We start from the raw sequence: 26,785 nt of genomic DNA on the forward strand, positions 1-26,785 counted from the left end.
CATCAGCAACCCCATTTTATTTGAAACATTTAAATTCAAACTGGTATAAATAGATACAATATTTATATAACACTAAACGAAATGGGAAAGTAATTAGAGATTAAAAATACTTCAAACACAGACCACTAACTAAACAGCCAGTGTGTGTTTGTCAATTAAATGTCAGTTAAAACCCTACGCTGTCCCATTTTTTGTAATATTTGCAATTCCATTGAACCACCCACACACACACACACACACACACACACACACACACACACACACACACACACACACACACACACGTAGGGTACGTCTGGTTCGCTATCTTTGGGGACTCTCCATAGACATGTTTAACTTGTGTGGATTTTAAATATTCCCATGAAAAAGAAATACACTTCAGTTGTGCTTTTAAACGATGTACTTATATTTGAATTGTACTTTACGTGTATTTTAATTGTGTTATTTTGGAACTTTAAGTATATTAAGTGCATTTTAAGATATGCTTAAGATCAATTTTAAGCTATTTGCAATATATTTTAATATTTTAATTGTGTTAAAATCGAACAAGTTCAAGTACACTTAGTGCAATTTAATTGTATTTCTTTAGAATTAATAAAAAATATACTTTCATACGTCTTGAACTAGTTAGAATATATTTGAAGCTTCCGTTTAATGTGCTTCAAGAACATTTCAATAGCGTTTCAGCTCATTAAAAAATGTATTAGCACTACTAGTTTATTATAAAGCTGTTGTTTCAGTATTCAAAATGATATATTAAAAAGTTCAGAAATCAATAAATATAAATACACACATACAATTTGAAATCTAGAAAACTTTTATATACTATATCTTGTGTACATTACAAAATAAATTCCTAGAGTACATTAAAAAAGTACAGCAGCATATACAATCTCTTGACCAAAATACATTACATATAACAAAATACAGATCAGTGAAATGCTATGACAGAGCTACTTTTGTTGTACATTTCAGTTATGCCTGTATTACTGAAAACTACACTATGAATATTACATTATTGAATAAATAAGCATCATAATGCAATTTTCTGAAAAAAGACAAAACACTTACAGTGAGCAGAGTTCAATCATAAATTTCAACTGATTCACTGATATTGTTATTTGAAGCAGTAAAGCAATGTGTGAATTAAAGGGCTGTATATGTTTATAATTGTGGTTTATTTTAACCTAGGGTATTTCCCATTAATGTGTCTATTGTGTTCATGCTAACATGCACTCTTCACCTCAATTTCACATTCAATTTAAGAGAATTAGAAGTTGTGCAAAATGGTGTATTCTAGGAGAACTAAGTGACCTGCAGCTTTACCAAAAAACTAAAATAATTATAAAAACAAACAGATTTCTACAAGAATGACTCAAAGGAAGTGCAGAAATTAGCCACAAAGATTGACTGAATCACCCTCCATTAGACCGGATTCAAAAATCTCTACAGCAGAGGTTATAAGATTAAAACATGCTTTACTCTCTTCTTTGCTTGTCTCTACTCTCTGATTTCAGTTTGTCTTCTAGCAGGTGATCTGAAAAACAACACATTTTAATTAATATTTTACAAAAAATATTCCAAAAACAGGCAGGCAATGATGATTAAGGTCTGTTGTTTGAATGTTGTAAACACAATATGGGGATTTTAAGCTAATATTTGGAAAATGGATTTATGATGCAGTTCAAATATGATGTTGAAATATTTCATTAGTAGCCTATTACAATTAATGTATCATGGACAACAGCCTGACAAACTGTCAGGACAAACTGAACAACATATTGATTGCTTATTATTATCACAGCTGAAAAAATGTTTAATTCATTATAAGTTGGTACATTGTAAGAATGCACTTGCATATAATGTATTTAATAATGTGCTTATTAAAAGTTACAAATGTTTTTCAAAATATCTTACTTTTGAAAAACTCATGTTCATTACATAAATATTTAAAATATATTGCAGTAGGCCTACACGTGGTTATAAATAAGGTACTTCAAACTCACTAAAAGTTTAATCATTTTGCCATGTTCTTACACAAAGTATACACATCAAGCAAGAGTACAATAAGTGCTTTCTGTAAATACACTAGAATTTCACTTAAAGTATGCTTGTGGTTTAGCATATTTCTTAAAAGCTTAACTACGCATATATTTTATTAAAAATTAATTCTATAGTAGGCTATAAATGCAATAGAATATATTTTTAATGCACTTCATATAATAGTACGTCTTTTCCCCCTGGGTCATATTGAAAGAGAATCTGTTGATTTAGTTCTATAGCAAATCATTCATCCTAACCATAGACTGTAAAAAAATAGGATCCTAACATAATAGCAAATCAAATTAAAAACCAGACACAAAATGTTACATTTTATTTTACCTGATTATTATGATAATTATTTGTCCTTTAAATCCTTTATATTTTTTTACACAGACTTCTGTTGCCTCTGTATAGTGCCCATGTACATGATTTCACCACTGTAGCTCATTTCGGTTAAACTGGTGGTGTACAACACCCCCTATCTCAATGATAAGCACTGAAAATCACTTGTAGGGGAGAGCGGGGGGAGAGCTTTCTCAGTTTATGTAAATCTACTTAGGGTTTAGAGTATTTATTTTTCCCCACATTAATTTCCCACATGTTTAGTACAAGTATGTGGTTTTATTTTTTTAATACAGTGTATAATTTTTTTTCTTGATTTACTCCGAAAGAATGGAAGTGAAATGTGACAACATGCCCCATAGGCGGGGTACAATGTAACATGTGAGGGGCACATTGTAACATCATATGACAGCTTAAAATGTTATCTGATCTAATAACAAAAATATACAAGTCAAACCAAAATATTTTCTCAATAAAATACAAATTATTAAATTTACATATAAAATAATGGCATTTTTTAATAATTAAAAATATTTTTTTTTTGAATTTGACAACAAACACACCGGAAACCACTATACAGCATTCAAAACAAAATAATAATGAATAATTTCAGAACATTGACTCTCAGTCTTTATTTACATGTTTCTCATGTTTTCTCTATAGAATTCATAAAAGTAGGCTATAACAGCATATTTCTAATATGGGCACATTGTAACGCAGCTCGCCCAGCCATCAGGAAGTGAGTGCTTCTAATTGACTTCACTTTTCTCCGTTGAAACCTATGGGGTCGCTGTGTCCAGTTTATATACTGTCTATGATTTTAACATAATTGTAAGAAAAGTTGAGCACCTAGTTCCGGTTAGTTCTATAAGGCAGTCAACTGTAGCGCATAAGTCAAACTAAATTTAGCTCTTAATGAGGATCATTTAGGACTAAATCGGAGTGTCGTGACTCGTGACAGACCATAATGCCATGCTCTGTATAAATTGCTCAGTCATCGGGGAAAGGGAAAAGTCGTGTACAGGTAGCCTACTACGTAGGTAGCAATAAGTGCTATTTACACTAAGTGCAACTGCAAACAGGAACAGGCTATTCACACCAAGTGTAAATAGCTATTAGATGCTTACACTAAGTGAAAATAGCACATTTTCCTAGTAATATATGCTTACTCTAAGTGCAAACAGCGATAGGACTATTCTATTTGCACTAAGAGCAAATTGCGATGCTATTTACACTAATTGCAAATAGCAGTAGGCTATTTCCTTAGTGATATAGGCTAGGCTACTCTAAGTGAAAATAGCGATAGACTACACTCTAAAAAAAAGTGGTTCTTCAGCGGTTCTTTGCAGTGCTTATGGTGCGTTCTACATAGCACCATTTGACAAAGGTGAGGTGCCATATGGCACTTAAAGTGGTTCCCCTATGATTACAAGCCAATGAACCACTTTTAGTGCTATTTAGCACCATTTTTGTTTAGAGTGTACACAATGTAAAAATAACACTATTTTCTTTGCAACAAGTTTAAATATTAGGCCTAGCTACTATTTGCACCTCAGTAGCCTACTAGCTACTACATTTCTAAAATATGTGCAATAACATATTGAGTGTAGGTAGCCTACTACTAATAATAGGCTAAATGCCGCCTTGGATGCCCTGCCTACACCCGATACATTTTATTTATTTATTTAAAAAAAAATGTTTTTTTTTTTTTTTTATAAACAATTTATTATTAAATTATCGTTAGGCACATTAATTTCACTTTTCACATATTTTCTTAATATTTCATGTAAAAAAAAAAAAAGCCTTTTCAATCTGATATGCGATGGGAAAAGGGAGCAGAAGACGTTTAGAAAAAAGCAGATTCGAACTCCGCTCAAACTCGCGTCAAAAGGGAATATCTGCTTTACGACACTTCTGCTGACAAATTATATGGCGTTTTTTTGTAGTTTTGTCTTGCCAAGACATTGGAGTTAATAGCTTCTACCAACAAGGCTATTAATCGCCAAATCAAATGTGTAAAACATTTTTTTTTCTATAGCCTCCTAGCCTACATTGTAGGCTACATGCAAATTACTTAGACCAAGCTGAACAAAATAACATTTTTAGCCTGTTATGAGTTAAAGTAATATTTATACCATTGTTGTCCGATTTTTAATCAGCAATTTGACAATTCCACTGTTGGCTGTCAAGTTAAATAACATTCCTTTAAAATAATTTGTTTATAGAAGTTTCATCATTTAAAAGGGCATGATATCATGATATCAAGAAAAACATGGAGAACCCAGTGTGGCATATTACAGTCAGGCTACCTGTAAACTACACTGTAAATACTGTAAAAAATAAATAATAAAAATCAGACCTGCAAATTTTTCTGGCGCACCTGTTGACCTGGATGTTTGCTATTTTGAACAAGCTTGTAAACTAAATCTCAAGCCATCTGGCTGTCTTACAGATTTGTAAAGTGTAGCTAAGCCACAGCAGTCCCAACAAACTTAACCACATTTCTGTCAACACTGCATCCCTTAACCTCAGAACCAGCCCACAGAGGACATGATTCCCATCTCCAGTGTTGACTTGGGTCTTGGCAGTCTTTTTAAGCAAACATTATACTTCATACAGTGCTATCTCTACATTTATCTTTCCTCCAGACATGGTTTCCTACTAGACTTGTTTATCTCACTTTCTAATGATAAGAGTTCAGCTGCTGGACCAATTTCCTTTATCATTTTCAGACTAGGACTTTTCTGTTATAGATGAAAAAACAGAGAACAAATAATAATCTTTGGCCTGGTTACGTTCACCAAACTGAATTATGTTTAGTATGATTCTTTTACAGTGATGTGTTACATTTGCACTTCTGTCTTACAGCACTTTATCTGCTTAAATTGTAAATTATAACAATAACAGTGGCAACCACATTTGATTTTCCAGATTTCCATGTGCCTACTGACATTAATGTTTTACCAGCCCTGTTATTCATTCCTTCTCTCTTAATTTGTTCGTCTCACACAGACTAAAAAAACAGGTCTCACAGCATATTTATCAGTTCACAAGATAGCCAGCAGAGGTCATAATCACCACAATTCTGCACACTGCTCTAAAGCACGGTTTCCCAAATGGGGGTTTTCCTGAGTTGATGAAAAGATAATTAATTTAATCAAATGTTTAATGAAAATGTATAAATGCACATTTAATAAAAAAAAACAAAAAAAAAACGCGAACATTAAATAGCGGTGAACCTGCATGTCATTCAATTATTGAAATATTAACTTAACCCAAAAGGGCAAGACCATAAAGAGACATTAATTTTTTTTTATTTATTGTTATTTTCCATCTTATTAGGACACAAATAATACAATTTCATGTTTGTTTGTTTTAAACATAGCTTTTATTTTTATTTTAATGTTTGCCAAACAAATGCTTGTTTGGGAATGCGTATTACAACATTTTATTCTCTCATAACTTAAAGTAAACATTATTTGTAAAATTATGTTAACAATAAGTATAATGCCTATTTATGAATATGTTAGCCTACTGTATCATAAATTAATATGCAAATTTCTAGAGCCTATAAATTAAAAAAATTACCAAAACTTTGCTGAAGTTCTACAATCAATGTATTCTGCTCTCTGATTGATAGTTCATACTACTACTTTTTTTTATAAGTTTTTTTTTGCTGTGAAATCTTTAATGATTTTTATTAAGTAAATATAAGATGTACATTTACTGGCCTGAAGCAACTTGGGTTTACTTGGAGTATTCATGCATAATTTTTTTAATGTTAAAAACTTAAAATTCTTTTTACATTTTTTCATGTTAATGTAAATGTCAAATATGACACAACAGGCTTTTGTGAAACATTTATTTGTACCCAATGTCTCTCAATTATCATTAAATTGCATATATGAGCCATACATACAAACCTTATATGAAATATGATACTCAAAAAAACTAAACAAAAAACATGCATATGTGGAGCTGGAGCCTATCCCAGTTTCTTAGGCCAGAGGCAGAGCAAAGCACCCCGGACATTATAGACATTATACACTTGCCGGATTTTTAAATGGTTTCAGAGAAAAACTGTGCATCACCAAACATCATACAGACTGTAAACAACTGCGGGTCATACACATAGACTTTCAAATCCTTCCGAACACAACAAAGCACAGAAACTCGCCTTGATGCTTAGAGGCGCAAACTTTTTGGCAACTATTGTAGACTCGTCCAGACTGCAATTCGGGGCAAAAAATCTGAGCAAAAGTCGTGTAGTTTATTCCATCCTACTCAACAGAACAGAACACACAACACAAAAACTATGGCTTTTTTTGAAATTTCCACACTGGTTTCTTGTAAGCCCTCAGTATTTTTATACCACCTTTAATCTGCAACATGATTCATTACGGCATGAGCTCCTGCGCCTGTTTTATCCTGCTCTGCTGTTGCATCTGTGGTCCTGTCTGTAAGTATGCACTGAATCTCAGTGGTTTGGGTGATAAAGTCGCTCAGTTCAGTTTCACACCCTTCAGCCTCGTGCAGATGAGCCAAGAGTATGACTTTCAAATAGATCGAAAAAATACAGACAAAGCAGATGTACACGATAGACTCGTTCCACAAATAGGGGTATTATTGATGGACTCATATTTCCCATAAATTAATATTAGTTTGATCTTGGTTTTTTTTGTAATGCTAAAATGATTAATTTACTTTTGTTTCCCTGGTGCTGTAGAAAAGGTCCAAATGATGTTACTTCTTGGGTCTTCTACACATTACATTTTTAGACATTAGTTAGTTTGGTCATTAGCACTTTTAGAAAATTAGTTAATTAAAAAAGTTAAAATGTGATTTATGTCTCTAATACTTTTAAAGCCACCATAAGACACAAACGTATTTGTGTTAACAATAACATAATACATAAATTCCCACTTGAAAACAGATTCATCAAGTTAGACTGTACAAGCTTTGGTGGACTGGTGCCATTACCGGTCAGCTTCTCGGAGCACCTACAAAAACCTACAGATCTGAATTATTTTTTTTTCTTTTGTGCTTTCATTTGGATGTTTTGCTGCTCACTTGCTGCATGTTTTGTCTCTTTGCTTGACAGTAGCGTACAGGACGGTCTCTGGGCTGACATTTTCTGATGCAGAGCCATATTCAGGCTTATTATTCACAAGTACTAATGAGGAAGTAGATAAAAAAAATAATGAGAAAATGTTGTATGAAACAGAGATATCTCACGTTTTGATGTATAAGCTAAATATTTCAACTGTAATACAACATAATTGACATAATATAATTACCTTTACTGTCTTGGCATTTGTGTGACTTATAAGCAACCGATGCATAGGTTATTTCATCAACTTTTTCTCCTAAAAGAACAGGGAGAACAGTTATTAATAATCCAAGTTATAATTATCCGATTTTATGTAGAAATTTTATTTAAGTTTCAGCAATGGTCTTGAGATTATGCCATCACTTCATAAAATTCATTCTAGACCACAGCAGGCATTTGTTTTTATAACAATAACAGTCGATATGCAATTTACCATTGCTGTCATGACAGTTGTGTGATCCGTGCTCAACTGTTGCATCGACTGTTTGTCCTGATAACAGAAAGAAAAAGTTCTATGATGTAAATATACAGTGATCACCAAAAATACGAACAATTAAACCACACTAAAATAACATTACATCAAATACAAAACTTCAAACCCTGCAAGTGGCATCTGCAAACAAAGGATGCAAGACTCTTTCACTGTAACTGAAACTCAACTAATTTTTTTAAAGTTAGTTTAATACAATTTAAGTTGAAATTACTTGAAAAGTAAAATTGGTTATACTTAAAAATACTCAAGTTTTTAAGTTGAAAAAGGTGGATTTTTCTCTCTCAGTATTCTTAGGTGGATGCACGCAGTCAGTTTTTTTCAAGTTTACACAGGTGTATAACAGAATATCTAAAGATAGTTCATCACATTAACTACTGAATCCCTGCCTACTAAGATTTCTTCATCTGTTCATACACAGATCAATAGTTGGTGGACTGAATAAAAACAGTGTCTGAAAGAGCAGCTGAAATAATTCATTTATAAAGGTCTTTTTCTTAATTTTTTTATGTGCTGTATTTTAAATGCCACTTGTTTTAATGGGCTTCTCAAATAACCATTTCAGAAAAACTTGATCAAATATGTATTGATCATACCCTATACTTACAATTATTTTAAACCAACATTTTTTAACTAATTTACATTTATAATGTTTGCCTTTTAACACTTATTTTCTCTTTGCATGTGTGTAAAGCATTGCATGAAAAGTTTCACCAGATCTCACAGCACAGTGATCAGACTCACGGTTCATCCGTGCGCAGTAAACACACACCGTGATCAGACAGAGAAGCAGAAGTCCTCCTCCTCCTGCAACTATGAGCTGCCAGTTCTTGAGCAGTGAAAACTCAACAAGATTGAGACCTGATCAAGATCAAAAAGATGACATGTAAACTATCAGAAATTCATCCACTTCACGACACTTTTAATATCAGATTTATACACTGAGAGAGGTATAATTCCAATACTCACTGATCTCTCTGTAGCCCAGAGAACAGTTCGACTTTCTGAACAGTTCACAGCGGTAGAGACCCAGATCAGAGCGCTGCACATCACGGATCATGATGGAGAAGTTTCCAGGTATGTAACTAAATGCTTTAATTCTACCATGTCTGTCATTCCAGAATTGTGGCTGATCATTTACTAGGATAACTACAATGTAGTGAACTGTTGTATTAATCTGAGTCCAGACAGCACTTGATTTCGTCAGGTTTGATCTAAAGAGAGCCGCTTCAAACAGGCAAGGCAGCAGGACATCAGACTGCAGTTCTGTGGAGAAACTGACTCTTGAGATGAGCTTCTGTTGACACACATTATGACCTGAGTGAAAGAATGGACATGAAGAAGAGCTGGATATAGTCAAAAAATAAATAAAACTAACAAGGAGTGCAATAAACGCAACGTCTATAGGTTATAGTACAGATAATAAACACAAGTGTATAAATAATGTAATTCTTACTGCAGCATCAGAGTTTACTGACCTTTAACATACACTAGAAAGCAGCCGCACAACATCCACACAGCAGAGAAACACCGTCCAAACCGCTTCATGTCTCCTGTGATCACTGAAGATGCAGTTGAACAGCACCGAGTTCATGTTCAGCGAGGTGACAATCTGTTAAGCATGTCACTTCCTGAAAATGCTGGGGAAAAAACTGCATGCACAAAAAAAAAAAAAAAGTAGCAACTGTGTAATCATGATTGTAAATGGAAAAACTGGTTTATGGAAACATATTTAAGGCTTATTTGTATCTGCTTTTAAATAATAATTAGAAAATAGAACAAACAAAAAGACTGAGGTACAATGGAAGTTTAGAGTCAGATTTTACAATGCATTGTGTTAGCATATAGAAGTTGTTCAGCAGTAAAATGAACATTCAGATTTGGTACTTTTTTTGTTTTTAAAGATGTAATGTTCATTTCATAAAAACACTAAATACCAGCAGTCAAACACTGCTGTGTTTTTCCTTCAGGACATGGATGCCATGCTATCATAAATCTGTTCTCCAGGAGAATGTAAAGCTATATCTGTGTGCTGACGTTGAAGCACAGATGCCCCATGCAGAAAGACAAGGATCTGAAACAAACAGTTCTGCCTTAGAATAGATTGAGAGTGTAAGTTTTGGAAACCCCATTGAAATGTGGTGGCAAACCTGAAGCACGCAATACTCGAAAGCCTACATCTGCCACTGAGCTGGAGTGAAACATGCATAACTACAGGAAGTGTTCGTTTCATGTTATTGCACCTCATCTAAAGGAAGAAACCACACACTGGAACACTTCGAGTTATGTAACTTTGTTTAATAAAAACATGAGAATGCATCCAGTTGTATTTGTTCACATGTCAATTTTATGCATCCATTGATTTTGGTTGGAAAATATGTATTGTTTTTATTATTTTTTTAGATCAAAAGTTCTATACTATGTGATTGTTTTCTAATATCTGGGCTAGGCTGTGGGTAACATCAGAGTGGACAAAGTCTGCTTAATAAAAAAGTATCAAATAAATAAACTCCGTTATTTGGTTCATAAATGCAATATAAAAATAAACTAAAATAGTTTTACAAAAATGTTTGGTACTAGCACAAACACATGAAAGTAAAGCAAGTCGATGTATTTTAGATCCAGATCATCAGAGGCATTTGGAAATTTTGAGCATTTCTTTTCAGCAATATTGTTGCATTTGAATAGCCGGTGAAAAGTGAGCACAACACATAGACACGAACACTTAAGGTGTCATATCACCACAGACAGCCTTCTGTCTGTCTCTTCTGCCACAAAACCAAGTTACAGACAACCATCAAAAGCATAAACACATCCCGTAAGACCTAGTTCACATTGGGAACACAAAGTAATCAGTAGTTAGAGAACTTTTTTGTCTTTGTCTAATGCATTTCTTTGTTTCAGTTCATTATAATGAGCCTCGCCATTTACACATTTATTAAAAAATATTTTTTTATATATCTTTTGAATCTGTATTCATTGCTGTTCATTCAAATGTTGACACAAAAGAAAAAAATAATCTGAGGACAGCTAAATTAAAACCATGTAAATTTATTTTTATAGTCCGTTGTATATCCCAAGTATTAAACAACATACATCCTCTGTTTGGTTTGTTTTAATGTTGAGACAGAAAGAAAGAAAAAGATTTCAGATATCTGAAGTAGTGACCAGTGCCTAACAGTACATGGACACTTGAGCCGTCATTGAATCTCCAGCAGGGTTTACAGTAAGATGAGTGTGACGCTGCATGCTGTGAGGGTTACATGATGGAAGTATCACCTCGTCTCGCATATTGCAGCTTGATGGTTGAGGTGATGCTATTCACACCTGCAGCTTGCAAGACATACAACATCTGTGAGCTGTGTTCCAACACTGTCAACTCAAAAGTATTACAAATTATTTCTATCTTTTTGAGCTCATACAAACTGGGTTATAAAGATAGCATTGACTCACTAAAGTTTGATGCCGTCGGTTTCCTTGAGTTAACAGTAGAATAGACTCTGATATTCTGATCTTTTAATAATCTTTACAATTTTTTTTTTTTTTTGCCATTTTGAGAAGATCATACCTGTGATGGAATGTTTATTAACTATTTTAGTTTGATAAATCTACTTTATCAGTAAACATATCTAGATTACTTGACTATTCAAATATGTGATCTTTCACACATTTTCTGTTTAGAGTAGAAATAAATGAGAAAGAACTGCTGAGAAATATTTTGAAACCTCATGTATTCAAATATGACAAAAGCTAACTTTCTGAAGTGGCTGATATTGGAATTTCTACCCTAGTTTTGCAGGTATTATCTCAGCTTTAATTAAGGCAAATAATGGTGGAAATTAGGTTTCACTATTTTGATGGTCCCTTTAACATTCTGTTGACTACAAGTAGCGTTGCACTTACATGTCTGCTAACGCTCATTAGAGTGTTAGTAGAGTATTAGTAGACTGGTAGGGTTTGGGTAAAAACTAGTTAAAAAGTTACTTCTAGCCAGTAGAGTGTCTGTTGGAGGAGCATCACAATAAAGCATTAGCAGATATGAAGCAGAAAGTCTACTTATACTCTAATGAGAGTTAGTTGACGTGTAGTTGCAAAATTAATCAACAGAATGTTCAAAAGTGATCATCAAAATAAAGTTTTACCGGAAATTAAAAATGCATTGTCAAATTTAGCCCACCCACCCATTCATTATATAAAAGAATTACACTGGTCACTGAGGGTAGAAGTAATCCCAACAATGCATTATACACACAGTATATACATGATAGACTACTTTATAAATGTATTTGATTAAGAAATAACTGTTCCATTGTTTTCATGGACTGCCATGAAAGAGTAGCGCCTTATAGACAACTGTTGTATATGTCATCTCATCAACTGTTGGACCTGAAAGAACATGGTAAGAGAAAATGTTAATGATATGAAGCTGTGTCCAATATGTTTTCCACATCTCCGAGACCCATCCTAGATCAGCCGAGTTAGAACTGCATAGCAAACTATTTCAGAAGCTCTTGAGTGATATCAGCCCTGCTCAGAATTAGTTTTAGTCATCACATATCGCTGGTCTTTTACTTATTTTGTTCCAGTTAGTTGGTTACTTTAACTTCATTCACCGTACTGTATTAGCATGGGTGTTGTATGAATTGTCTTTCAGGTTTGTCATATAATATTAATACAATTAACTCACCAGATCTCACAGCACAGTGATCAGACTCCCGTTTCATCCGTGCGCAGTAAACACACACCGTGATCAGACAGAGAAGCAGAAGTCCTCCTCCTCCTGCAACTATGAGCTGCCAGTTCTTGAGCAGTGAAAACTCAACAAGAGTGAGACCTGATCAAGATCAAAAAGATGACATGTAAACTATCAGAAATTCATCCACTTCACGACACTTTTAATATCAGATTTATACACTGAGAGAGGAATAATTCCAATACTCACTGATCTCTCTGTAGCCCAGAGAACAGTTCGACTCTCTGAACAGTTCACAGCGGTAGAGACCCAGATCAGAGCGCTGCACATCACGGATCATGATGGAGAAGTTTCCAGATTTGTAACTAAATGCTTTAATTCTACCATGTCTGTCATTCCAGAATTTTGGCTGATCATTTACTGGGATATCTGCAATGTAGTGAACTGTTGTATTAATCTGAGTCCAGACAGCATCTGAATTCGTGGTCAGGTTTGATCTAAAGAGAGCCGCTTCAAACAGGCAAGGCAGCAGGACATCAGACTGCAGTTCTGTGGAGAAACTGACTCTTGAAATGAGCTTCGGTTGACACACCTTATGACCTGAGTGAAAGAATGGACATGAAGAAGAGCTGGATATAGTCAAAAAATTAACAAGGAGTGCAATAAAGGCAACGTCTATAGGTTATAGTACAGATAATAAACACAAGTGTATAAATAATGTAATTCTTACTGCAGCATCAGAGTTTACTGACCTTTAACATACACTAGAAAGCAGCCGCACAACATCCACACAGCAGAGAAACACCGTCCAAACCGCTTCATGTCTCCTGTGATCACTGAAGATGAGTGCAGATGCAGTTAATGTGCAGCGAGGAGAGAATTTAAGCAAGACACTTCCTGAAAACGCACTTCCTGAATTGTATGAACAGCACTCATGGTCAGGTTTGATCCAGACAGCTGGTCCAAGAAGGCAAGGCAGCAGGACTTCAGACTGCAGTTCTGTGGAGAAACTGACTCTTGTAATGAGCTTCTGTTGACACACATTATGTATTACCTGTGTGAAAAGATTGGACATGGAGAAGAGTTGGATATAGTTGGAAGACAAAAGCACACTTTAAAGGGTGTATTTAAAGAAATGTAAAGCTGATTAAGATTTCAGAGACCTTATTGACCTCTAACATGCAGCAGAGAAACAGTCCAAACAGCTTGAGGTCTCATCTCATCTGAAGTCCATAAGAAGCAGGATAAAGTCTTCACATTTGAAGGTTAATTAGATAATTCTGCTACTGAGTTTTTTTTGTGTTCAACTAATTGAGATTTTATTATATCTATATCTACACTATTATTTCTCAGCATTTACCTGCAGAAGAGTCAATAATAAACCGAACAGCAGCCAATAAATCATTCACATTAGATTTTGTCTCATTCTACATTTTGAAAGATCAAATTCCTGAATAAATACATCTTGTAGAAGTTTCTGTTTACAGCAACATGGCAGGAATGTCAATAACTTAAATTGTAATTATTCTAAAACTTGACTTTTAGAATAACTTACTGTATGTACATTACATGCAAGTCACTAATAAGTGACTAACAGTCCATTACATTCAAGGTATGTTTTTATTCAGTTCTTGCATTCCCTGGGAATTAACCCCATAACGGTGATAACGCTGATGATCACATGATCTACTGTGTGAACTACAAGAACACTCACCGTGAAGGACTCAATCCAAGGGACACTGAAAGAAAAACTTATATTAAAGACAGAGTATGAAATATAAGATGTTTCCACACAATCAATGAAGACTGAAGCATCAATGTGAACACAGGAGAAAAAACCCAGGTCACTGAACAGCACCATCAGCTAGTCTCTAAATGTCATGCGTTTATACAAATGAAGGAAGCCAGTTGTCTTGTTTTAGTGGCCAAAACATCATCACTTCGGCTGTAAGCTAAAAATATGTAGAATATTATGAAATTAAGTTGACATCCAGTAACAATTCAAGTACCCTTATTTAGAAATGTTCTGTAAATGATCTGATGCTATAATATTCAGCACTGTTCTGACTATTATAGTCAGACTAATGCTGAGGAAAATGGTCATCATTTATTCAGCCTTGTGTCATTCCAAACTAGTATGATCTTAGTAGGATCTTCATTCCACAATATCTTAGATGATAGTAGATGATTGTAAAGAAAAGCATCAGAGACAGGAGATACAGCGCTGTCCGTTTCAGAGAGGTGGAGCTCTGTTCTACTTTATTGATTGGTCTGCACATTTCTCATCCACTACTGAGGAGACAGAGTGATACAAACATTGGATTTTCAAAATCAGGGGACAAGTTACTTTTTTTTCCCAAGTCTTGATTCAGAAAGGACCAGAAAAAAAGAAAGTCACCCTTGCAAAGCTAAACTGGAAATAGACTGACGTGATGAGCAATTTTAATTATCTTTAAGATTCAAGTTTCACCATTTTTGTCAATGCCATTGTAAACACTTGACATCCCATTAAAACAGGATGAATATAACATTGATGCTGAAAATCATAGAAAGAAAAAAAGAATGTGGAAAAAATCCAAACATGAGCTCAACATTGTTTTTTAAACTTCTGCAGAAAGCAAAACCATTATATTAAAATAAAGATCAGACTGGTGGTGTTATTTGAACAAAGCAGAAGCACATAAAGTGGAAAAAAGCAGGATCGAGAGATGCCTTCAGATATCAGGGACCCCCATTAGCTTTCATCACATTCAACTATTTCTGCACTGAGTTTATTCACTTTCAGACAGATATTTAAATCTCTGAACGAGTGCAGCAGCTGAGATAAATGGTACCGATTTAATATGCTTAAAGTTTAAAAAAAAAAGTCACATTCCCAATGCAGATGGTGTAAGTGACTAAAACATGAGCATATCTGAAAGCGTTCCAGACCTCTGCTCTGCATGACATTGAATAACTTAGATTACAAGTAGTATGATTTTAAGCTTCTCAAAATTACTAAGGAAAAAAGTGCAACAATGGTGCAGAGATGTACCAAGTTTGATACTTCCTTTTTTTGTCTTTGTTTTGTGGTCTAGGAGGAAAAAAAGAACAAAACAAAAAAAATACACATGTCATATGTGCTTCTTTATGATTAGTAGTAGAGAACTCCCTCCCCCAGTGACATTCTTCTTCAAAAAGAAAAAGAGTTACTGGGGAAAGGAAACAACCTAAGAAAAGCCCTGTGAGAACGGTAGGCAAATTAAAGATGACGAGTCGTGTCCAACTGTCAGACATTCAACTGTAGGGTCAAACACTCTGAACAGATCTGCAACAGGCCACTGCTGAAGATTAGAACCAAGTCGAAAAGAAAAACAGAAGAAACATTCATCTCATATCTGAAGTTTTACTGTGAATTAGACTCCTACAACAGAAAAGGCTGATGCCGTCTTTCATTTAGTCCTGTCCTCCTATAACAGTTGTTGATGAACGATTGTGACTTCCTCCCTGAAGTAACAGGGCAGAACACACCTCCACAGTGCTGCATAGACGGGGTCCACATCTGAGGGGGCAAACGTAACAAAGTCCTTTTTGCGTTTCGTTGAGAGAAGTTTTGTTTAGACCATTACTTCCAGATGTGGGAAGCTCAATGCTCTTAACCCGACTGACCACAACAATTCCTACGCGTCTTGTTCCACCCATTCATCCAACCGGGATAAATTTAAAAAGCAATGTTAAAATGCAGAAAAAAATGTGTTAAATGAAAACACTGCAAAAGGTTACTCTATTTACATACATTGATTTTTCTTTTTTTAAAGACAAACAAAATCTTTACAGAAATAAATTTTCAGAAAACAAGTCTCTTTACAAGTTCTTTTTAATCCTTTTGACTTTCCACGTCTCTGATTTTGTCCAGTTCTCATCCCCAAACGGGCCAAAAATCAAAGCATCGGTTCAATCCTGAAAATGAGTGGCTCTAAGCAATGCTCTCTCTGACCACCAGTGGGCACTAATTAGCACCAAACGTACGACCTCCTACCCAGCAGAATCTCACTCTCGAGTAGCAGTGAGTGGGATTCATAAAGACAGCGAAAGAAGGGCGATGGTGAACAGGAGTGAGGCATGGACGCTCGTGTGGGAGAGGGAGGCGGGTCACCTGCCTCAGTCGTCGCTGTCCGAGAGGGTCTCGTACTGCTCTGACAGTAGCGGTGGCTCTCTCTCCCAAGCTCGCGCCGGAGCCACGGGGCCAGAGGCGCCACCCTGTGGCTGCTGCTGGGACTGCATGGAGGGAGATGGGCAGGCCATGGAGGTGGGAGGGGTACTACTGAGCATGCGCATGGTCAGGGGGTTATAAGGAAACTGCATGGAACCTGGGCAGGAGGAAAGAGAAACAAACAATCATTTTAATTTCAACAAATGTAGCTCTAACAAAACCATTTAATCTAACAATCAAGAATCAAGTAGCTGACCTGTGGACGACGGCCGGTCCTCCCAAGCCCAGGTGGGAGCCTGTCTGTGGTAATCACCCTCCGAATGAACGGAGGACACAGAAGAGGGACGCTCTCCGGCAGAGTATGCCTGGCCTGGGTTCGGAGACTTTGATTTCCTGCTGCTAGCTTTGCTCTGAAGCTTCTGCCTGCCTGCTGTGGAGGTAGAAAGATGGACAAGGACGTCAGCAGTTTGGTCTTGAATGATATGCAAACATTCAGACTAGGGGTATTGATGATAACCGTGATACTTCAATTAAATACTGGTGTCATGTTGATACTACAAATATGATGATATAAATAATCCAGAGCCAGTAAGCTTCTGGTTGACATGTCAATAAGGTGGTTGTACTCCAACCTTAAAGGATTAGTTCACTTTTAAAATGAAAATTCTGTCATCATATACTCACCCTTAAAGGGTTAGTTCACCCAAAAATGAAAATAATGTCATTAATGACTCACCCTCATGTCGTTCTAAGCCCGTAAGACCTCCGTTCATCTTCGGAACACAGTTTAAGATATTTTAGATTTAGTCCGAGAGCTTTCTGTCCCTCCATTGAAACTGTATGTACAGTATACTGTCCATGTCCATAAAGGTAATAAAAAGATCATCAAAGTAGTCCATGTGACATCAGTGGGTTAGTTAGAAGTTTTTGAAGCATCAAAAATACTTTTTGGTCCAAAAATAACACAAAATAAGACTTTATTCCGCATTGTATTCTCTCCCGGGTCTGTTGTGAATCTGCGTTCACGACTCCGCAGTGACGCTGCTGACGGAAGACGCTGATGACGTGTTATCTGGTGCGCCCGAGTTTCGTTTACAGTCTGAGGAAGACGCACGCTATATTCAAGCTATTCTACATTGTTTGCGTGGATATCATTTTTTTAATGGTGCGTAAATGTGCATGTCGCGGATGAGACACTTTTACAGCGTGCGTTTCCCTCAGTCTATAAATGAAGCTCGGGCGCACCAGAAATACACGTCATCAGCGTCTTACGCCATCAGCGTAACTGTGAAGGATTGACAACAGACAAGGGAGAGAATACAATGCTGAATAAAGTCTTATTTTGTGTTATTTTTGGACCAAAAAGTATTTTCGATGCTTCAAAAACTTCTAACTAACCCACTGATGTCACATGGACTACTTTGATGATCTTTTTATTACCTTTATGGACATGGCCAGTATACTGTATATACAGTTTCAATGGAGGGACAGAATGCTCTTGGACTAAATCTAAAATATCTTAAACTGTGTTCCGAAGATGAACGGAGGTCTTACGGGCTTGGAACGACATGAGGGTGAGTCATTAATGACATTATTTTCATTTTTGGGTGAACTAACCCTTTAAGTTGTTTCAAACCTGTATGAATTTCTTTCCTCTGCTGAACACAAAGGAAGATATTTAGAAGAATATCACTAACCAGACAGTTTTTGGTACCCATTGACTTCCATAGTATATTTTTTTCCTACTATGGAAGTCAATGGGAACCAAAAGCTGTCTGGTTACTGACATTCTTCTAAATATCTTCCTTTGTGTTCAGCAGAGGAAAGAAATTCATACAGGTTTGAAACAACTTAAGGGTGAGTATATGATGACAGAATTTTCATTTTAAAAGTGAACTAATCCTTTAACACTGGTTGCCACCCATCATAACAGAAAATATGACGATGCAGTGTGTAGCTACTACTGCCTCACAACATCATGGAGGAAATCAGAGACGAAAGCGAGACACTTTCCTGCACTTGAAAAAATCTGTGTGGGAGTTTTTTTGAATCATGATATGAGGTGTGAGACTGAAGGAAGTGCCAAAATTATGGTTTTGTAGTCTCCCTAAATGCGTAATTTGAGAAAACAAAATAAATTTGAATATGAATTTGACTGATAGCATTATTTTTTAATTTCTAAAGATATTGTGATAATCAAATTCTTCAGGTCATGATAACTGTGTGGTGTAAATTGTATCATGACAGCTAGAGCCCTGCACGGGCCTCAAATCTAGGCCCTAACCCGGCCCTGGCCCGAGACGCTCAGGCCCTAGCCCGGCCCGTGTCCGACAGCTCATCATAATTATCAGCCCGAGTCCGACCCGAGCCCGTTTTTTTATTTTTTTTATATAGGCTACATGTAGCCTGGTCTAGGGCAAACTAACTATTTGCAGCCATTAAAATAGTTCCGTTTTGTTAGTTATGTTTCTTTTCATTTCTTTATTAAGGTAATTTAGACAAATGTTCGGTTTCTTTTTGTTTTTTTATTGACGACCAAGCAGCCGACAGCGAGTTAAACATGTTTGATCCATTTAGCCTCTCAAATCAACACTTTACTTGGCTACAATAAAATCCATAAAACACCTTAAGCATATCACACATACACAGTTATAGTTTAAACGTTTATTATCATTTTTTAAAAGCTGAGGCAAACTGCTCTGCTGCTCACAGTCGCAACAGCGCTCGCAAACGAAATGAGCTATAAGTTAGCCTCTAAACAAATCAAAAAAATGGCATTAAATTAAAAACAAACATGCACATTATCTTAACGTTACCTCAAAAATCAAGTCTTCACTACAGAACATGGCCATTCTTATTTCCAATAGTTTCCAACAGACTGATGAAAATAAAGTCGTTTTCAAACGAAAGCCAACAAGACAGCCCCCTAACATGGCTAAGAACAGTTTCTTACAGAGCATCGTGAAGAAAAATCACAGCATCCACAGTGGAAGGTTTTAATCCAGTCGTACTTTTTTCTTGAACTATTCCAGCTGCGCTGAAGTCACGCTCGCTATACTTCTGCTGCTGGCGGGGACACTAAAAACAGCGATCCGGTCGCGCAAATCTTGGGTCGCGCCGCCGGGAAACCTGTGTGCGTGCGTGTGTGTGTGTGTGTGCGCGAGCAGACTGTCATGTGTCAGTCATATGTCAGTGTGATAGGTTTAAAACGTCTTTCTATGTTTGTTTTTCCATCGTCAACTTCTCATATTTAATTTTAATACATGTCAAAAATAGGCTATAAAAAGAAGGATAAGCCTAAAACAGGCCCGAGGCCCGGCCCGCGTGTGAACTATGACGTGAAAATTGGCCCGAAGCCCGGCCCAAGGGGCGTAAATAAGTCGGGGCCCGTCGGGCTCGGGCTGAAATGCAGGGCTCTAATGACAGCCCTAATTCAGAGGGATTCTCCAATGACCAGTATTAGCCTTGTAATTTCATTTTCCTGTTAATAAGCTGGCCCACAAAGCACTTTTGCAGTTTTAAATAAAAGTGTATGTTCATTGACGTGTATTTACAGTATGAACCTGTGTTAGGGGACGGGCTGGCCTCCTGTCGGCTTTCTGAAAGACTGCTCATGCTTCCTGAAGTGTTTCCTGTCCCCAGGTGAGCCTGCTGCTGGTCCTCCTGCTTCTCCTCCATGTTCCCCATCAGAGCTTTCCTGATGATGTCCTCCAGACCCAGATTACTGGCTGGATCACTAAATGAGTGGTTTCTAGTGTTTACACTGCCTGTACAGGACAACACACACACATTGGAAAATTTGAGAATAATTTAAGAAGCGTTTAAAACTTGCGTCAAACTATGAAAACCATGAAATGCACGAAACATGAAAATACATCAAATGATGTAAAAGGCATTATGGTGAAATTAATAATACTGATAGTTGTGAAACTCACTTGATGATGTTACTGCCGGGAGATTGAAGATCTCTGTGCCCGGCTGAGCATTACCTGTTCAGAGAAAGGGCAAATGAGAGGTAGAATTAGGTGGCAATTGTCTGAATAAAAGACGTCAAATTAACACTGCAGTGAAGTAAATATCCTGAGCTGAGTGGGAATAGGTCTCTGACTAAATGGGTTTGCATTGTCACTGACCGACTTCTGCTTTGCGGAAGATCTCCTGCTTTTTGGACATAACCATAGGAGACGTGTTCTCCAGCTTGGTGAAAAAGGAGGGCAGGTAACTGCCACTGCCTGGGGAGCGCGAGTCAGTCCTGAAACAAAAGAAAGGTCAAAAGACCACACAGTGAAGAATAGGGTTGGCCAAAAATAACACAAAGACAATAAACGGACAACAGTCTGAATATTCAGCTACATAGGCAGTCCAGTTTGCTTTAGTATATTATTTTTGATTTATTGTTTTTTTCCCCTTAAACAAATGTCTGAATAACTATATATAACTAAAAAAAAAGTGTAAAGGCAGGCTCATACACCTAGTAGTGCAGAGAGACAATGAGTTACTACCTCTGTTCGGGGAGCTCATGCTCTCGTCTCTGACTCTGCAGCATACTGGCCTCCTGTTTATCCAACCCAGAATAACCCTGAGGAGGAGAAATGGGCTCATAGCTGCCCTCGACAAGCCCTCGACCTCGATCAGGAGACCTGCCTGGCCTGAGAGAGACAGAAAGATAAGAGAATGCTGCTGGGGCATTGTTTTCAGTGTGTACAAAGCATCTCACGCATTTTGTAAGGATTTTTGTAAGCATTAAAGTGCCCCAACTATGCCAAAATTAGTTTTGGAGATCTCCTACAATAGGTTTACATGCATCCGACGTCAAAAAACACTTTAATTTCTTACAATATACATGGCAGATCACCTCACTTCTCAAAAGAGACTGAAAACAGTTTGTTCAAAGATTTCAAAGTCTGTTCAAAGTCTCTCTAAACCTCTCCTTTCTGAGAGCATACTCTGCTCTTATTGGTCAGATGGCCCAGTCAATTGTGATTGGTCTACCACTTATAGCGCATGTCGGAAATTAAATGCGTATTATCTGAATTTCAGCTCAGGAGGATTCCTCAGTGCCGGATACACAGTGATATGCATGACGGCGTTGTTTTTTCCGTATAAATTCTAGCACAAGTCCACATCCTTTTAAAGTGCATGCAAAGCAGATTGGCAGTGCTGAAAACAGTGTCTTCTCGACATGTCAACAATACGAACCAAACTCTTCCAGGCCTCAGCTAAAACTAAAGCGTTCGAAGGCAGACAAATTAGACGCCATTCACGGGCAGCCAATGAAGACCATAAGCTGGCATTATACAAATGTGTTACATAGATTTGTAACAGGAAGTGAGACTGGAATTGCTGACGACTCGTTTCAGCAGTTCAGAATCGATTCTTCTGGGAGACAACAACTATTTGTAGTGCACTTTAAATCTTTAAAAAACTTAAAACATTTAACATGAACAAACATCTATATTTCACACTGCATGTGTAACATAACTTTATATATAACTTAAAGGGCCTTTAAGAGAAGTCAGTCATTCGGTGACGTCAGCCAGATGTAGTAACTGAATTACATACAAGAAAATCCTGCCCTATAGAGATACTATTGCACCAAAGGTAGTGTCATATTTAGAGATGGGGTAAAAAGAGCAACAACAGTGTGAGAGGTTGAAAATGGCATTTAACTTATTGGCATTTAAGGATCCAATTGAACTACCACACTCTCAGCTTCCTACTTCACATATATGGGCTGCCCTGTAAATGTGCAAAATAGACAAGCAGAAAACACTTTCTGAATCTAACCAAATAATTTTTTTGCCAGTTTCAGAGCCTATAGCTATCACAGAGACAGGCATTTAAGGACACCTAATTCAGTAATATATGTCAGGAAACAAGAATATTTCACCAATCCATTAAACAATGTCTTACATCAGCTTTAAGTTCTTTGTGTTCTCAATGTCGGTAACTTTGGTGTGGACGTATACAAATACGCACATACAGTATTGTATAAAAATTTGTGTTGGTAAGATTTTTTGTATGTTTTGGAAAGAGTCTCTTATGCTCACCAAGGCTGCAATCATTTTATTAAAATAACAGTAATAACAGCAATATTGTGAAATATTAGTAGTGAAGGCTGAGTTCAAATGTTAATTTCCTTAATTCTCTCAGCAAAAGCCCTCTCTTCGAATTTTTCCAGTCTTACATTACAATTTAAAATGTAATGTACTATTATATTTTAAAATGTAATTTATTACTGTGATGGCAAAGCTTCATTTTCAGTGTCACATGATCCTTCAGAAATCCTTCTAATATGCTGATTTGCTGCTCAAGAAACATCTATTATTGTATTATTGATCAATATAAAAATTTACTGCTGCTTAATATTTGTGTGGTGCATTTCCAGGATTCTTTGATGAATAGAACGTTCAAAAGAACAGCATTTATTTGAAATAGTAATATTGTATAATATTATAAATGTCTTTATCATCACTTTTTATAAATTTAATGAGTCCTTACTGATTAAAAGTATTATTTTCTCTAAAAAACAACAACATCCAAACAGTACAACCAACCCCAAACTTTTGAACAGCATTGTATATGCATGCGTTCTTGTGCGGCTTGTGTGCGTTTCTGTACAAATGACTAATTTAAGTAAAATCTTGGCTTTCATATAGCAATTTAGTTTTTGTGTCGACGGGTACCTGGCTCTTGGTTTATCGGAAGAGTTCTCGGGTGATACTCTGCTTGGTGGTCTCTGGTGGTGTGTAGCTGGAGCTGTGTTTTCTGGGCTATAGCGGTTAGGGGGTTTAACTCGACCTACACCACCTCCCATACCAGAGCTCTGGAATGTGGAGGAGAGTGAAGAGGAGGATGAAGAGGAAGGCAGCGAACTGGATGGAGGAGGATCCTGGCTCTTGGCAAAGTCTTGTGTAATAATGTGCTGTGAGAGAAAGAGAGAGAAAATGAGGGCAATGAAGGAGGTGTGACATGTGACATAAGCATCACGAGTAGGAGAGCAACTTACTGAAATGTGGTCAGCGAGGGTCATGATGCGGTGTGTTTTCGGGACGGGCCCATAACCGTCTGCTTGTGAGGAGGGGGGCTGGTGGGGTGCAGAAGGTCCTGAATCTCCTGACTGCCTGTACCGGCTAATGTCAAACCTCATTCCTACACAACACAAGATCAGGTCAAAGAACTGACAGAAATGACACTAGGGTAAATCTCACAAAAGTTATTTTTCAAAGATAATTTGTATTTATTTATTTATTATTAATTCCAATTATTATTAATTGTGATTGTCATTACTGTAAGAGCATTTTTTATTGTAACAGAGTAAAAACAAATGATTTTAAATTAAAGGCAGTATAGAAATAAAATAAAACCACAATGAATGAATGTTCCTTCATATTTTTTTACGCATTATAGAAATAGGATTGAGATTTTCTTTGAGAAAATGTGAATGTGGCCGTAAAATGTCTGCCACCAAAAATAGTCTTACAATGCAAAAAACCTTCTAAAAAGTAATAAAAAATTTCTAATATAAGCTTAATTTGCAAATAATTATTTTTTTCTTCCTTTTTTGACAGTATGATATAACCTGGATGTGTTCCTAAAATATTTCATGAGATTCACTTCATCTTGATCAAACATGCTCAGTTTCCGGGCTTGTGGAGGCATCAGGGCTTTGAAGTCTCACCTGTGGGTTGCTGAGAGCTCTTTTCTGATGGGAAAGGTCCTTCATTCTTCTCTTCCCTCAGGGCTGGAGAGTTAGCAGGGCTGATCACCTCAATTCCCCCCTGAGCCTCATAACGACTGGATGACACTGAAGGACATGCAAACATGCAGTTATAGCCTTTAAGTAAATAAAGCTGGTTTGTTAGTGAGAGAGGGTGTGCCATCTACACCTTTAGCACACTGTTTTCAACCTCCTTCCAAATAAAATATGTTAATATCTATGTGAAAATTTTAAGCTGAAGTGTGTTTTGGCACCACCAAGCCCATGTGGCATAAAAACTGAGTAGATTACAAAGTAGTCATTGAAGCATCCTTCTAGCAGACTTTATAGTAAGTCACAGAAAGAGAACAAATGTAATTCCCGTGGTAAGAACTACACTCCCTATAATGGAATTACTCTGTCAAATCTGAGGTCAGAGGTTTTTCACTGTTGTCAGTCTCCGTTCCAGCTGGATCACAGGTTGTGCTTTCTAGGTTTCCTAAGACTATTAGGTCTCATGGCCTCAATGGCACTGGTCATCCCATTAAGTTTCCTGTTAATACCTTCTGTTAGTAAATCCCTAAGTTCATGCCTTGTATTTGTCTCACAAGTTGTCTAATTTCTTGAATCATTCTTTTGCCTCTGAGCAGGATATAAAGATGTCTACACCATTGTGTTCAACTATCACAAATCTAGCTTATGGTGTGAGACTGTTGAAGTGACTACGGCAATTGCTTCCTGTTTGCTCTGCTTTGTAGTATGTACGTTGAAAAGTTTAGGTTCGGTAAGAATTTAGTTTTTTTAAATAAATTAATACTTTTATTTAGCAAGGATACATTAAATGGAGCAAAACACTGTAAAAGCATGTATAATGTTACAACATGTCCATGTCCAATAAATGCTGTTTTGAACTTTATCAAAGAATCCTGTTTCACGGTTTCCAGAAACATATTATTATAATATATATAATATTATATTAATATATATAAACATTTATAATAATAAGAAATGTTTCTTGAGCAGCAAATAATCATATTAGAATAATTTTGTAAAAAACATTAAAAAATATTATTGATCCCAAACTTTTGAACGTTAGTGTAAATTTAAGTTATGAACTGTGAAGTGTTACGTGACTATTGGTTTCAATAAATTGATTATCATTATTACACAAAATTAATTATAATTAAAGGCTATCTGATGACACTCACTGCTGCTGGAGGAGTCAGAGCTCTGTGAGCCTCTCTCACGGGAATCTTTATCTGGGGCAATCTGACGTGTGATGATGACATCAATGAAGTTTGCCGCAGTTATGGTGGTCTTCCCATGCGTGCGCAGCTCCTCCTCCATGCGAGACTTCGTGGGTGGGGCTTTCTCTTTGCTCCCTGCAGCTCCTCCACCCTCTGCATACACAGGATGGGAAGGTTTCCCACCAGGAAGTGACACGTCCCCATATGGCGATTGCATGGAACGGCGCTCTACCTCCTGTGACTCCTGTGCTGCCCGCCGTGATGACATCATGTCATCATCCCGGGAGCTACTGTTATTATGCTTGCTCTCCTTGACTTTTGCAACATCCATCTGCGGGGCAGAGGCAGCAGCGTCCACCAGGGCGGCGAGGGCGTCAGCTGCATTGTTGTATCGGGAGTTGGCTTGAGCTGCAGATGCTTGTGAGGGCATTTGCCTGGACAAGCAAAAGTTGTACGGTTATTAGAGAAAAACTCATTTTAAAATCTACAAATCAACAATTACATTAAAAAAATAAGAACAAAAAATTAAATAAAAACAAATAAAATATAAATTTCAATATATAATAAAAATATATATAAAAGTTCATACAAATGAATATACTAATAATAATAAAAAACTACATAAGCTTATAATACAAAAAGTTATTGCAATCATATAATTTATTTATAAAGCACATTACAACTGCACATGCAGACCAAAGTGCTGTACAATCACCATGCAAACACATTAAATACAAATACAATAAAACAAAAAACAAAACAAAATGAACCATTAAGTAGGACTTAAAACCAGCCACTCGAGTGAGGCCAAAATTCTAAGCACTCAAACGCAGCCAGACCGGCGTGTTCGGGAATAATTTCAATTACAAAATAGAGGCCTGACAGAACACTACATAAAGCCAAACAAGACAAGAGTGAATAAAAAACAATTATCTCCTGGTTTCAAAGGAAGATAAATGTGTGTATTGT

At 36.5% G+C, this 26,785-nt stretch overlaps 2 protein-coding genes across 21 annotated transcripts in view; both read right to left on the reverse strand.

The window, feature by feature from the left end:
* Window positions 1–1,358: 1,358 nt before the first annotated feature.
* LOC306995069 (uncharacterized protein) lies at window positions 1,359–13,535 on the reverse strand. 2 transcript variants are annotated; one of them, XM_079606297.1, is made up of 7 exons: window positions 13,431–13,535; window positions 12,928–13,278; window positions 12,702–12,819; window positions 7,929–7,984; window positions 7,683–7,751; window positions 7,456–7,558; window positions 1,359–1,537 (listed from the first exon to the last, which is right to left on the reverse strand). In XM_079606297.1, the coding sequence occupies exons 1-7, from the start codon at window positions 13,498–13,500 to the stop codon at window positions 1,501–1,503; spliced, it is 804 nt and encodes a 267-aa protein (XP_079462423.1). In that variant the 5' UTR covers window positions 13,501–13,535; the 3' UTR covers window positions 1,359–1,500. The 2 variants fall into 2 exon arrangements, with proteins under 2 accessions (XP_079462423.1, XP_079462424.1); XM_079606298.1 differs by lacking the exons at window positions 12,702–12,819; window positions 12,928–13,278; window positions 13,431–13,535 and adding exons at window positions 8,730–8,846; window positions 8,955–9,302; window positions 9,464–9,590 and having other exon boundaries at window positions 7,929–7,985.
* A 1,368-nt stretch (window positions 13,536–14,903) lies between these two features.
* The window catches only part of ncor1 (nuclear receptor corepressor 1), a 98,934-nt gene continuing 87,052 nt past the window's right edge, over window positions 14,904–26,785 (reverse strand). For 13 of the 19 annotated variants that reach the window (XM_079607402.1, XM_079607411.1, XM_079607409.1 and 10 more), the window contains 10 exons: window positions 25,778–26,250; window positions 24,552–24,677; window positions 23,880–24,022; window positions 23,557–23,795; window positions 21,373–21,519; window positions 21,004–21,122; window positions 20,806–20,859; window positions 20,425–20,637; window positions 17,127–17,300; window positions 14,904–17,027 (listed from right to left, as the gene is read on the reverse strand). In XM_079607402.1, the coding sequence (XP_079463528.1) occupies window positions 16,819–17,027; window positions 17,127–17,300; window positions 20,425–20,637; window positions 20,806–20,859; window positions 21,004–21,122; window positions 21,373–21,519; window positions 23,557–23,795; window positions 23,880–24,022; window positions 24,552–24,677; window positions 25,778–26,250 (1,897 nt within the window). In that variant the 3' untranslated portion in view covers window positions 14,904–16,818. The remainder of the gene's footprint in view (window positions 17,028–17,126; window positions 17,301–20,424; window positions 20,638–20,805; window positions 20,860–21,003; window positions 21,123–21,372; window positions 21,520–23,556; window positions 23,796–23,879; window positions 24,023–24,551; window positions 24,678–25,777; window positions 26,251–26,785) is intronic. The other 6 variants (XM_079607396.1, XM_079607394.1, XM_079607399.1 and 3 more) reach the window with 1 other exon arrangement.

The sequence above is a fragment of the Phoxinus phoxinus genome (assembly GCF_949152265.1).
Source record: "Phoxinus phoxinus genome assembly, chromosome: 3".
NCBI classification, from domain to species: domain Eukaryota; kingdom Metazoa; phylum Chordata; class Actinopteri; order Cypriniformes; family Leuciscidae; genus Phoxinus; species Phoxinus phoxinus.